Below are 14563 nucleotides of genomic sequence, written 5' to 3' on the forward strand. Positions count from 1 at the left end.
TCTTTCCGCTTTTCAAAAATTCAGTGTTTAAACGATATTTAGATTGATTAACCAATTAAAAAAAGATAAAATTGAAATTATTTAAAAAAAAAAAATGAATGATGCCGGGATTGAACCCGGGCCGCCGGCGTGCCAGTCGAGCACCTTACCGCTAGGACAACGCGCTTATTATAAATTATAAATTCATTAGTGGTATATATTCAATACATTGAATAATTTTTCCCATTGAAATTCCACAAGATGTGGTTTCCTCCTTCCGTACGTGCTACAGTCGGCTAAATTTCAGTTAAACAAATGAAAAAAAAAAATCATTCGTACAGCAGAAAATAAAATTCACCCCGTCGACTTGATGGACACCCCAGCATTGCAATAAAAACTTGGTTAATAAAAAAAAACACCCCAGCATTGCGTGTTGCGCCCTCCCTCTCTTGGGGTGCAGTACTACGATGCCGCTGGGGTCACTTAAACCCCCAGAACTGAGCCTCTACTTTAGTCAGTCCTCTTTGGTATGTAAGAAGACATGAATTCCTCATTTATTTCTGTCAGACGGCAAAAGCGAAATGTCCTTGCATTTAAAATCTCAAAATAGAGTAACAAACTATATGATAATTAACTTCAATATAAAATTGACAAAAAACTATTTATTCACGCACGTCAAGAATAATTTATTATTTGTACACTCTTGTCTCTGAAAGGTTATATAAATAAATAATTGCAGTTCAAAAAAAGATGTATACACTGTATGCAAAATCCGATAAATTTCCTGACACCAATTTGATTTGGACAGGACGATTGGAGTTCGATAGAATTTGGAATGATTTGCAGTGGAAATGAAATTCCACGAGTGATTTTAATATTGGAGGCTGCGCATGCGTCTTAGCAAGAATCCCAGAGCTCCGTTTTGTCTGACAGTTGATACTCCACAACTGTAGTAGTGTTTCACGCGTCTCTCACAAAACAGACCTACACAATAATTAAAGTCAGTCTCCCGATAAAACCCAGGGTAAAAAAAACTAAAAACTATTAAAAAATACATTCACCGATACATCATGCCCCCCTTCCACGTGGCAGTGCAAAACATACGCGTCAAAAAATCAAGAATTTCCCGGAAAAACCGAAAATTGTGATAGATAATCCTGAAAATGGTGAATGTACAATAACAATAGTCTGTTTTAACGATTGGATAAAATGATGGAATAACCGAAAGTTTCATTGAAGAAGGGTTGAGAAAATAATAAAAGGAAATAAGGTGAGAGAAGTGAATAAAAACGTCATGCAAATGTATTCGTGATGGGACTGCCTGCCCGGGGAGTATTAGCCGGATTCGTGGCAATAGCCGCGTTCGCCGTTTACACCAATAGCCTAGGTTGTGGTTTCGTATTTGATGATATATCAGCGATCAAGGATAATCGTGATTTGAGGCCACACACACCATTGAAAAATGTATTCTATAATGATTTTTGGGGTACACCCATGTACAAGGTAAAATAATCACCCAGCAATCAATTCATCAGCAGTCATTAATCAACGCTATTCGTTTTTTTCTCATTTTTACCATTTTTATTTGTCATGCCATTCTTTTAACATCTAGGGCAATTTTTTAGCAATCTATTTGTTCACTCCGCTGTATCTGAAATAATTATTGAAAAACAATAATTATAATTAAAGCATACATCACTCATTTTCATTCATATTTTCAATTTTGAGGACTGACATATTTAAGTCAAATGGAACAAACAAGAAAATTAATGTATATAGTCTTTTTCGTTCCCTGCAAAATGTTTCTTTTGGCATTTGTTTACAGAGGTACTTGCTATCGAGATAATTGAGTACTCGGGGAACAAGATGCTATGATTAATCTTGTAATTTTTTCATAGACTGATAACAGTACTTGAAGATGGATTATTTATGCAATTGTAATAACAACGGGAAAGTTCTGGGTATACTTGTCCCTCCTCCCACGTTGGAACCCCCTTTTAGTTTCTGTATTGATCCATTCTCTGTCTCTCTTTACTCCCTCTCAGTACACACACATACATAGGAAGAACCTTTACAAGCCCCTAGTCGGCGAACGGTGAACTCCGGACTATTTCATTCGGTGGCCAATCCGATTCATTCCATTCCATTTAATTCCATAGGTACCCCTTTTTCCTCCTGACTCAACTCATTTTTATTTTATTTCATGAATCCCATCTACGAGGGAGCTTTTGTTCTGCGGGGATTCTTCTCTTTATTTTTCTTTGGATTTTTTTTATGGTGGAAGGGGATCTATTGTATTTTTGGGGAGATTGGATTGGGAGTATGTCACCAACGAAAATGGCAATTCTGATTTCAGCTGAAATGGAAAAGTTTTTTTCTCTTCAATTTGTTTTTTTTTTGTATTCAAACCGAAAGGGTAATAAATTCGGTGATTGAGGGCTATCGGAATTTTGAAATGAAGTTGAACCATTTCTGTTAAAAATTGGATTATCTCATTTCCTCGTAAACAAGAGTTGATAACTTTTCTTGAATTTCTTCTAGTATGGAACTCGTGCCGCTTTAGGTTTGCGTACTAAATGAAAAGAGTGAAATTTTCATATCTGCGAAAGTTCCTTGCACTTTGCATTTAGGAAGAAAAATGGAAAAAACATCATTCAAGAAAATGCAATCACTCATTCTTTTCTTCTCATCCTAGAATTTTTTATTCTTCGTGTTCTAAACTCCATTTTCCAATGGCTCTTTTGTTCTTCAGGGGTCATCCGTCCTATTTCCTTTGTGGTTTTTTAGGACGAAAACAAAGCGGAACGGGACAGTCTATTGTGTTTTTAGAGATATTTAAGATGCGTCATTTGATTTTGGCTTTCAGGAACAATCCCACAAATCGTATAGACCATTCTGTGTTCTCACATTTCGATGGAATTACATGATTCATCAGTTAGATCCGATGGGCTACCACTTTCTAAATGTGATTCTGCACGTTGGCGTTTGCATCCTGTACTTCAGGTAAATTGAAATAAATTTACATGAGTCGAGGATGAAGTCTTTGAGAAGATTATTCATAATCTATTTTGTGCAGGACATGTCTGATGTTTCTATCAGATTTGGCGAGTTTTGTAGCGGCTTTGCTGTTTGCGGTACATCCCATTCACACAGAGGTTGTAAGTAAATATATTAACTATTATAAACAGCGCTACACGAAAGAAACAGATCGATGGAACTACGCTTGTAATAATAAATGTTGAAAAACCAATTTCACGAGCAATTTTTTGCGGGCCAGATTGAAAGGATTATTTCAAATTATAGGTGACAGGTGTTGTCGGCCGAGCAGAGACTCTATCCTCTTTATTTTATTTAGGTGCTTTGATAATGTACACGAAAGCCTGCAAGAGCAAGAGAACGACAGGTAAATAGCGATGAAGACTTTAATTGATTTATCATCAATTAAATGGTATTATCCTTTGCAGCGTGGCGGCCAATGGTAATGTCAATGGTCTCTGTATTTATCGCGATGTTGTGCAAAGAACAGGGTATAACGGCGACTGCTGTGTGCGTTTTGTACGAAATATTCGTTGTACAGAAAGTCAAGGCACTGGATATTTTACTGGCAATTAAGTCTGCCTTTGGGGGTAATAAAATAAATCCAACGTGGTCGGTGGAGGGCACTAAACGGCTCGCTGCTCTCACACTTGTCACATTTAGTTTACTGATCCTCAGATTACATATTATGGGCTCCAGATTGCCTGTATTTACAAGGTGAATAGTTTAGTAAATGCTCGTTAATAGATTACTGTGTATTTTTTTCACTAATTGGTCAATTATAGATTTGACAATCCGGCGTCAGTGGCGTCGACACCAACGAGACAACTCACGTACAACTACTTAGCAGCTGTCAATTTACGTCTTCTTTTTCTACCAAGTGATTTGTGCTGTGATTGGACAATGGGTACAATACCCCTAATTGAGAGTATCTTTGATCCACGTAATTTATGGACGCTGGCCGTCCACACTTTGATACTTGGATTACTTTCAACCGCTGTATTCACACGTAATCGTCAAGTATCAGTGATAATAATAATGAGCTTGGCACTTTTGATATTGCCATTCCTACCGGCATCGAATTTGTTTTTCCCCGTGGGTTTCGTCATTGCTGAGAGAGTCCTTTACGCACCGTCGATGGGATTCTGCATGCTCGTTGGACATGGCTGGAGTATTTTAGCAGAGAAAAGATGCCCCAAAATATCAACAATTCTGCTAGTACTACTCCTCGTCTCTCACTCGGTAAAAACATTCGTGCGCAATTACGACTGGATTGACGAATACGCAATATTCATGTCGGGCCTAAAAGTTAACGTCAACAATGCTAAGCTGTTCAATAATGTTGGACACGCGTTGGAGGGTCAAGGACGTTACAAAGAGGCCTTGGATTACTTCAACGAGGCTGTGCTTGTACAGGGTGACGATATTGGGGCTCACATTAATGTCGGAAGAACTTACAATCATCTCAAGATGTTTAAGGAAGCGGAAGATGCCTATCTCAGGGTATGTTTATTCATCAAACGAGAATTAATTAATTCTCCATCAAAATCTCATTTCCTCGTTTGCATGAATCCCCTTTTGTTCACAGGCCAAGTCATTACTGCCTAAGGCAAAGCCTGGTGAATCTTATCAGGCGAGAATTGCCCCGAGTCACTTGAATGTTTTCGTCAATCTCGCAAATTTAATTGCTAAAAATGGATCGAGGCTCGAGGAGGCTGATCTGTTGTACAGGCAGGCCATTAGTATGCGAGCTGATTACACACAGGCTTACATCAATCGGGGGGATGTTCTTATTAAGATGAATCGAACGAAAGAGGCGCAGGAAGTTTATGAACGTGCCCTATTCTATGACAGCAATAATCCCGATATTTATTATAACGTGAGTGGAGAATTTTCTCTCAGTATTCATGCAAAATAAACTGAATGGCAATTTTTATAAAAGTTCATATGCATTTTTATGGTATTTTGGTACTGCAGTTGGGTGTCGTTTACTTGGAGCAAGGAAAAGCATCACAGGCACTTGCATACCTTGACAAAGCACTCGAGTTTGATCCTGAGCATGAGCAGGCCTTATTAAATTCCGCTATACTCTTACAAGAATTGGGACGCGAAGAGCTTCGCAAAGTAGCGAGGGAGAGACTGCTCAAGTTACTCAGAAAGGTGAATGAAACATTCAAAAGGCGTTATTCACTGCTGTTTAAATTCACTACACACATTATTTTCAATATTTTAACTTTTCATGAAATACAGGACTCTAATAACGAACGTCTGCATTTTAATTTGGGAATGTTGGCAATGGATGATCATGATACAGCAAGTGCTGAAAGGTGGTTCAGAAATGCTGTCGCTTTGAAAGAAGATTTCAGATCTGCACTATTTAATCTGGCACTTCTACTCGCTGATGAGCAGAGGCCGTTAGAAGCGGCTCCTTTCTTGAATCAACTCGTTAGGTTCCATCCAGATCACATTAAAGGACTGATACTCCTAGGCGATATTTATATTAATAATATTAAGGATTTCGATGCAGCTGAGAACGTAAGAATGCACTTAATCAATTCATAAATTTTCATTAGTTAATTATTATACAAAATTATTTTTAAAGTAGCGATTAAATTATAGTGAAAAGGTTATTCATTACAAGACATTCATAATTACGTGGAACATCATGTTAAAAATGTCATGGCCTATAAAAAAATATCTTGTGGTCTTTTATTAACGAGTTCTATAATAAATTGTTGCCATTAAAATATTTTGCTTCCACCGATTCAGTGTTACAGGAAAATTCTTCAACTAGACCCCGCCAATATCCAGGGTCTTCACAATCTCTGCGTAGTCATGGTGGAGCGTGGTCAATTGCATTTAGCAGCTCAATGCCTCGAGAAAGCAGCAGCTTTAGCACCGGATCAGGATTATATTAAGAAACATCTCTCAATCGTTAAATCTCGAATAAATCGTCTGCCCCCAGAGCAACGTGAGAGTACTGAAATATTTGATGATTCATTCCTCCACACACCTATTGAGAAAGACGATATTGACAGTACGGATCCTGCTAATGGGCAGTTTCTCGGAAAAAGTGAATCGATATTTTTGAATCACGGTGTAATACACAATCACATTGGTGGTATTAATAATGATCCACTCAGGCGCAATAATAATTATCACATTAAGGGTGGGCAAAATCCGAAAAATTCGCGATCTTTGCCTGAAGTGAAAAGCCAATTCCCAAGACCTTCTGAACATCTCCCCAATATTCCTGAATCGACTCGCGTACTCGAAGATGTTATGAATAAGGATACGAGTGAATTAGAATTTGTTCGCAATCGTGGAATGAAAGTTGTTAAACCAAATTGAAGAATATATATGTGAGGGATGAAATGATTAATCGTAATGAGCATCCGAAAATTTCATCATGAAGAAATATTCAAGGGATCGGAAGAAGAAGATGTATGAAATAATATTTACCGTTTTATCGAACAGTACTATCTTGTTTTCTCAAAATGATTTTGATCTGAGTGATTATGGGAGAAAGAATTGAAAAATCATTTGAAATTCCTAATACAATGACTTGGTCTGGAAAAAATGAATAAGTTAATAGTGCTAGGATAAAAAAGTGTCGACTCACCTGGTTCCCAATGGAGCTTTTGTAATGACCCTTTCTTTGACTTTACAAAAATGTTCTATCTTCCTCAAACTGCGACCTATCTTCCAAAATCGGATAATGTCTCTGTACGTTTTATCATCCTCCTATAAAATTCATAAGAGAAAGAAAGCGGAGAAGAGTTGAGAGAATTATTTAATGAAAAAATATGACAAAATGAAAGGTAACGAACAGATAATCCTGCAAAACTGTTCGTCAATAATATTTAAACGTTGAGCCCGCCGAATACCTATTGTAAATTGAAATAAATGTGTAATAAGAATTTTTAACAAGAATGGCATTAGAGAGTTAATAGCGCTATGGTGTGAATATAAATTGAATACAGAGTATTGTTTTATATGCCGTATAATAGGGAAGTTTTATAAAATATAAAGATATATGTGTCTTTGATTAATATTTGTTTCAATTTTTTTCTCCTCATTCCATAATTTAATTTGAAAAAAATCATGGATGTTTCTAAAAATATGAAGCGAGAGAATCTGAAGAAGGAATCATTACAAAAAAATACTCCACTCCTTTTTGGTCGTCCCCAAACTCAATTAATCAATCATCAGTCTGTTTCCATTATGAATGAGACCATGAGAAAAAAATGACATCAACCTCGTGGAAATTGAGAGCACAGGCTTCGATTAGTTATTCTGAGTGAGACCCGGACTCTTCAAACACTTCTGGCTGGACAGCACAGGATCGATACTCCTGTTATTAATTTTCTGCTTCCTCGTTTTTTTTCTTTTCCCCTGAACTTTCGTGTCAACATTTTATACGTAATAGGAGCATTAATGATCTATAAACGCTGAATAACAAACAGAGTGGTACGCAAAAAATTACCCTAAACAGGGGAGTAGAGATTTAAAAAAAAAAATGACCGCGACATGAGGAAATTCTTTTTCGACGATCGTTGTTCATACTTCACGCGACACCCTCTGTCTTAAAATACAGTGTTCCCATTTTATCTAAAACTTCTAAATATGACACACGCCGACACATACCAGAGACATTAAAACGAAGAGGTCTCTCAATTATAATTGACATCTTTCTATTGATAGACACGCTTTTCCACCAGCCAAAGGTTCACACGTACTTCACCATCCTCTCCATTATTCAACTTTGACTTAAGCCCTACGTGATGTCGCTCATCTCACATTGCTCTATATCAAGGGAACTCCATATAAATAATTAGTTGAATAATACCTCCATCTATATTACCCATATAAACCTCAGCTGTACCAAATCGTGATTGAAAATTCGGTTCCAGAATAAAACTTACCCTTCAAGTCAATCCCACCTCAGGCATCATCATTTAGTCAACGTAATTTTAATCAGGAGGACAAATTAATGACATGCTCAAAGTAGGTCAGGATAAACTGCAGTAGTGATCTCCACAAAATGAAAGAAAAAAAAGGAATTTCGTCAGATTATAGATATTTGCAAAATTTCGTGATAGATGTCCTGGAGAAAATTTTGCCTCCAGGTGACTGGTTCTTAATGATAAGGGCAGTGACTCTTAGTGGAAAAGGGGTGAAAATGACGTAAGGAAAGGAAAAAGAAAAAAGATGATGTGTTATTATTCAACTGCAGTGATTCACGCATGAATTCGCTTTGACTTATCCTCCCTCAACATTTTTTTTTATCCCCATCATCTTGCTTAACTATATCGAATATGGCTACGGCATTAGCCCAAGCCATTAACGAACTTGACATGCACCCGTGTAACATGTTTAATGAGCACGTCTTAGCTGTTCAGCATAACGTACGTAGCCCGAGGTACTTATAAGGCAGCGGTGCCTCTTTTCGAACAGCACAAGTCCTTCGAACATCCTGCGACTAAGATCTAAATAACAATATTCCACCACCCAGCTATACATCAACATCCCATACCCCGAAATTTATCGAGAATACCTCTATTGTTGTTAACAAATATGGTGAGTACTGTGATAAGGGAAATATCATCATTTCTTAGTGAAGTGCTTCGACCAATCGTAAGATTAATCAAATGCTAACAGAGCTTCGAGTACAGGAATCTCTGGAATATTCCATTATTCCAATCTTTACGGTTCAACTGTAAATTACTCATCTCATTCTCTATTCTCTTGACGTCAACCATTGAGAATGATTTTTCGGGAATAATTTTTCTCTTTCAAGTCTTTGATTCACAGGGTCAATCACTTTTGAAGGCCTAGAGCTATTGGGCGATCGAGTCAATTCAAAATAATGCTGTAATTGTACATATAATAATAATCGATAATCTATATTGAGACAGAGGGAATAATGGGTTGATGCCGGTGATTATTATGGAAAGTCTGAGAGGAATGAGATGAATAAACGTGGGTTTCCGAGAGTAAAGATCATTCTTAGGCGGCTTCTCCTTCTCCCCATTGTTGGTCAATTTCTAGACACCTTTTGTATCCCGTCTATCGTCTCGACTAACCCATGGAATGAAGATAAGTCAGCCAGAGAATGTGTGACAAGTACAAGTGTACGTTGCATCGTGTTGCACATTGTAACTGGCTTTAAACGTCTCTTGATTCTGTGACCCAACTCCAGTTGATTGCGCGGCTCGTTCGTAGGAGAACGCTAGCAGGTCGTGGACTCAACTCCATCCTCGGTCTCTTCTCCATCAAATTTCTCCAACAGTTTATATATCCACTGTTCTCCATCACTATCAAGACAATCATTATAAAAAAAAGAGTGACCAACACCCACAATTCAAATAAATATTACCGAAATTTTGATATCACTTTACCTCTCATTTCACTTCAGCTTTTCAAGACACACTTGAGCTATAAATGTATTCGAGACAGAGTGAAGGGCTGATTGTGCCTAAAAGTCAGGTTGATAAAACTGAAGGGTTGATAATACATCAACGGAATATTTCATGATCCCGTCCAATTGATTATCGCCATTCTTAAATGATTATTTTGTAATTAATTTTTTTTTTTTGCCAGTCGGTTTATTTTTTTGTGAGTTTATTTCGTTGTGGTGGTGCCAACTGTGATATTTTCTGTTGATTAAGTGATATTTTAGTTGAGTTTATTGTACATTTGTGATTGTGGAAAACGTCAAGGAGTACTAAGTGAGTTGACATTTTTCTTTTCAACTTTTTTGGACATATGTTTTGGCATTTTTTTTATTTTTTATTTTTTTTTACCATTTGAGACTTGTTCTCATATTGCATACGTGCGATCACGCGTTACCTTCGTGTAATAAACCCACACCGGTTACACATGGACAATTACTTTTGGTTGTTGCGTGCACGTTTACTCGGCGCCGGCGTCAGACTTCTTTCCACCTCTTCTTTTTAACATTTTCTCTTTCGTTGAGGGCTTTTCCTTCGTGGCGATTTCAAATGATTGGATGGCTGATGAGAGGGGACGCCGGTTTGATGAGGTTTAATGAAGTTTAATGGTTTCTGGGGTTCTTATATTTCTAGTGGCTTTATGGTTTCCGGGGTTTGGATATTTTTTTCAACTCTTCTGGGAACATCGGGGGGGTTCCAAGATATCAGTGGTGCCGGTCAATTATGTAATCCTGAATACAGGGCGAATGTTGATGATGATTCAGTATGTTGAGAGAAGAACTGGTTTAAAGTTATCTCTGAATTTTGCGAATCGCGTTGTGCTTTGGTCTGTTCTCGAAACTCACCAAATCCCGTAGAAAACTTCTAGTAGAAAATCATGGAAGACTTATATTATATAGCATATATGATTATGTACATTGAAGTATAATTCATGGAGTCGATTTAATCATCACCGGGTAAAATTCTACTTGAATAAAAAATAGAATGTATTATCTCGATTAATCTCGATGACAGATTGCAATTCATTCAATCAACGTACCACCTAAACTAGCACGCCGTAAAAAATTATTTATTCAAAAGGTAGTGAATAATGAACTGAAGAAAAATGGTTGAACACGAAGAAGCACCCAATAATTTCAGTATTTTTTAAATATTTTCGCTATTACAATATATCATTGAATATCGAAATTTGAATAATCGATTGAAATATCTATTCCCTCTCCCCAAGCGTTTACCTTTCGCGGAAATGGTTCCTTTCAATCACAAAACTAAATATAAATGGGCAAGTTAAGTCGATCACCCCGGCAATCTCGGGAATATATAACAAGCACAAATGATCAAGTGCATTCGCCTGTTCCGTTACCCTCGGTATCTCGTAACGTCGATTAGCTCCGCCAACTGTGAGCGAAAATAAAAAAAAAACAGAGAAAAAAATAGCGGATAGAAAAAAAGAGACATGAGAATAATAGGAGTCAGTGGTCTGGATAATGGTGCCGAATAAATGGGGTTTGTTAATTCACCGTTGCCATTGAGAGAGATTTCGCACAGCGCACGACACAACAGATAAAACGAAAATTAAATGAATGAGTGGAGACAAGACAATGACCGTCCTCGGCCTCCAGTAACCGTTACTTATCGTAATCGACTGTTATTCACCACAATTTCTTATTGGTATTTCTTCAAGACATGTGTTTACTTCTCACCGATAATCACCACCGAATCCGACATCTCAATGAATTCGGTGATTGTGGAAAAAAAATTTCAACGAGGGGCGAACGTCCTACTTTGCTAGTTCTCCAGTTGATCGGTGATATTTTATAATTGAAATTATTTTATATTTAAACGGGTGATTATCTAAAAATAACGGACACCATTCTTCATCTATTTATTGCACTCGCCATTTTTTACGCGACCCTTCTGATGCGTCGCTCAGGCGCCGTAGACAGATAATTTTGCTAAATTTGTTTTAAAGTTTTCCATCGATAGAATTTAATTGTTCGAGTGATCGGCATTGAGGGATAGGTTTAGAATTCATTAATTTCATTACATCTTTTCCAATATCGCGCTCTATCTCATTTTATTAGACTGCCATGACCCAAAACAAATCCCTTAGCAATTCAGTGAAATTTATCAATAATAGAGACGAATAAATCATCGATTGAAATCAAAAAGTTCTCATTATGGAAAAGACATGAACAAATGATTTTTTACTGTATATCTTCTGAAATGAAGAGAGTACATCGATAATTAATGGGTCCAGAGGTAAACATAAAAAAACATTTGATTATCAAAAATACCCTCTTCTATGAGACACAGTCTTTCGATATTTTCCTCTAAAAATATCCCCTACCAGAGATATTGCCCGAGTAATCAGCATTAAATTTAAGTAATTGTCTCGTTATGAATTCTCTCATCATCACACCAACTGTAATAAATGTTTAATGAATTTCGACGTTGAAAACGTCAATATCAATAGAAGAAAATAAAAGTCAAAGACCCGTTGATGAAATGTCATGATTAACTAATCATATTTATTTAGTCAAGTTAACAAAACGTCGGACTCTCCTCATTACAATTATTATTGTGGGAAATTTCATTTGTCGCATTGGCTACGCAAATGAAAAATGGGAAAATCGTGTGAGGATAGATAAATCAGGAGGGTTTATGATTTCAGATGTCCACGTATCGGTCTAACGTCATTGTGACTCTGGTGCTCGCAGTGGCATTTATTTTACATCTAATTAATGCCCAGTCCGATATATACCAATATGGTGAAAAACGCCAGGACGGCTCAACTGCACGCAAATACTGCGGCAAACATCTATCAAATGCCCTGCAGTTAATCTGCGATGGTATATATAATCCAATGTTCAAGAAGAGTGGCCAAGGTAATTCATCATAATCAATCATCATTTCACAATTTTTTCCAACAAACAAAAATATTATTAAAAATTATTGTGAAGTGTCATCAACACTTTTTCCTTTAACGATGAGAATAGAGTGAATTTAATTTTACTCCTGGTGTCGAATAATTTAAAAAATTGATATTTTGATAATTTCATAATACTTACAGAAATGGAAATGGATGACTATCCTTACGCTTATGACTATCCTTTCCGAACAAGAGCAAGTGCAAATGCTATGATGGGACGCTTTGGTGGTGTCAGATTTCGTCGTCAATCACGTGGTGTTCATGACGAATGCTGTGTCAAGCCGTGTTCCATGTCTGAGTTGATGAGTTATTGTGGCCACTAGAGGTGTTCCAATGAAGAGCTTTGTAATACACGGAACTAAACATCACAACCGCCAAAAAAAAAAAAAAAAACAAGAGAAAAATAATTGAACACAGGAAGAAAAAAGATGGAAGTAAATGAGAGAATTGGAATTTTTCTAATCAACTAAGAGAACGATAGTTTAATATGTAACAAACGAACACTGCTGCCTCCCTGGAGACCCCGTTGTCGTCGTCCCAAAGAAATCAACAGCTGGAGGATTGCAACATCCCATGACTTCGATCTAACGGAATTCAATTGGAAGAAATGAAAATTGAAGTGTCACTTCAGCAATCAAATCACTGAATTACCATTGATTTTTTTTTTTTTTATAACACAATATTTTTTATCGGGACGGTGTACGGTGGATGGATCTCAAGGAACAAATGGAAGAAAATATTTTCAAATCGCTTTGTTCATCGTACCACTCCCGCTAGTCTATGACTCCTCTGTCCTAGTTTTTTATTTGCTAATGCGAAAACTATTAATTAGGCTTATGATTATTTGGTCTTATTTGGAAATTAATCATGCGATTGTATATTATGGTCAGGTAGTGCAATTTCGGTGGAAAAATTGGGAAAGCGTCTGGGTCTGATTAACTTGTGGTGATTAAAATAAAAAATTACAATTGTTGGAAATTTTTTCTGTTACGAAATTGATAAAACTCGTCAGTCTTCAGATATTTTTCTAATTGACGAAATAATAGCGGAATAAAATGAAATTTTACATTGGACTTGACATGCTGTGAGTCTCTGCTACTGATTTACCTCGAAGTCCAATAAGACATGAGTGATAATGACTTCTGAGTCGAGTAAAGGAATAAAAGAATGAATCGATCGGGCGAAATGACCGCACACGATCGTTGCATGTGATAAAACGCAAAGCGTCACGGTAATACGATCTAATATATTTTTTTTCCACACCTTTTATAGAACAGCAAACGAAGACTAGATCCATCGTAGCTTCGCTTACATTCGTTCCAATGCTTTCACAATAGACTTTTTATTATTTACCTTGGTAGAGGATAAAATAGAAACAGTAAGCAACTGTTTCTTTCCCTTTAATTATTTATTTCAATTGAAAATTTCCTTTACGATAATTACCGCTACTTTTCTTTTTTTACCAGTTTTTTTTTTCCACTTCTCGATCTCTCTTGCTTTATTTTAATTGTTATCAAAAGTTATTTGTTTCTGGTGAATTTACGATTGATTGATTGGTGGATTGATTGATAGTTATAACTTTATATCATAGACCATGTGATTTGTATATGAAAAATGTACTTTAATTTAGCTATTAAATATGCAAGTTGAAAGATACCAATTTATTTTTTCTGGCTAATTTATTTTTCCTAACAACAGGACAACATTTTCCCTCTCCATTTATCCATTTTTTTTGCCATTCCTTCAATTCTACGAATTAACTTAATGTAGTGTTTGAGGGAGAAGGAGCTAAGTCGAGGTGATTGAGTTAATTGTAGTTATCTCAACGATTATCGATCGCGAGGTGAAATGTCAGAAGGAACACTCGGTATTGGTTCGATTCTTATCATTTAAATATATCCTATGAACTGAGACAACAGCAATTACCTAATTCAACACCACCACATTTATACATTTTAAAAAACACCTTTTCTTTGGCTTTCATTCTCATTTGACCTCAAGACTTTTTTTTTTATTACCCGAGCTCGTCGATTTCCACCTGTTTTCCTAGTGATTGTCAATGTTTGTTTATTTCCTCCGTAAAGCTTTTTCAACAATGATTGAAAATCGAAAGTATTACGTAAATTACTGTAATTGAATCGGTACGTCTCTGATTGGAAAA

At 36.5% G+C, this 14563-nt stretch overlaps 2 protein-coding genes across 4 annotated transcripts; both read left to right on the plus strand.

Annotated features, from left to right (window-relative positions):
- The first annotated feature begins 507 nt into the window (after positions 1-507).
- Positions 508-7067, plus strand: Tmtc3 (Transmembrane O-mannosyltransferase targeting cadherins 3). The gene is made up of 10 exons (XM_011302029.1): positions 508-1482; positions 2846-2982; positions 3056-3137; positions 3283-3382; positions 3444-3732; positions 3801-4518; positions 4604-4894; positions 4993-5175; positions 5266-5550; positions 5785-7067. Exons 1-10 carry the CDS (start codon positions 1291-1293, stop codon positions 6364-6366), a joined length of 2859 nt encoding a protein of 952 aa, XP_011300331.1. The 5' UTR covers positions 508-1290; the 3' UTR covers positions 6367-7067.
- Positions 7068-8489: 1422 nt separating this feature from the next.
- Positions 8490-12798, plus strand: LOC105264874 (LIRP). 3 transcript variants are annotated; one of them, XM_011302040.1, is made up of 3 exons: positions 8490-8595; positions 12145-12358; positions 12544-12798. In XM_011302040.1, the coding sequence occupies exons 1-3, from the start codon at positions 8593-8595 to the stop codon at positions 12723-12725; spliced, it is 399 nt and encodes a 132-aa protein (XP_011300342.1). In that variant the 5' UTR covers positions 8490-8592; the 3' UTR covers positions 12726-12798. The 3 variants fall into 3 exon arrangements, with proteins under 3 accessions (XP_011300342.1, XP_011300351.1, XP_011300360.1); XM_011302049.1 differs by lacking the exon at positions 8490-8595 and adding an exon at positions 9231-9746; XM_011302058.1 differs by lacking the exon at positions 8490-8595 and adding an exon at positions 10779-11277.
- Positions 12799-14563: the final 1765 nt, after the last annotated feature.

This window comes from Fopius arisanus, unplaced genomic scaffold, assembly GCF_000806365.1.
Source record: "Fopius arisanus strain USDA-PBARC FA_bdor unplaced genomic scaffold, ASM80636v1 scaffold00001, whole genome shotgun sequence".
NCBI lineage: Eukaryota > Metazoa > Arthropoda > Insecta > Hymenoptera > Braconidae > Fopius > Fopius arisanus.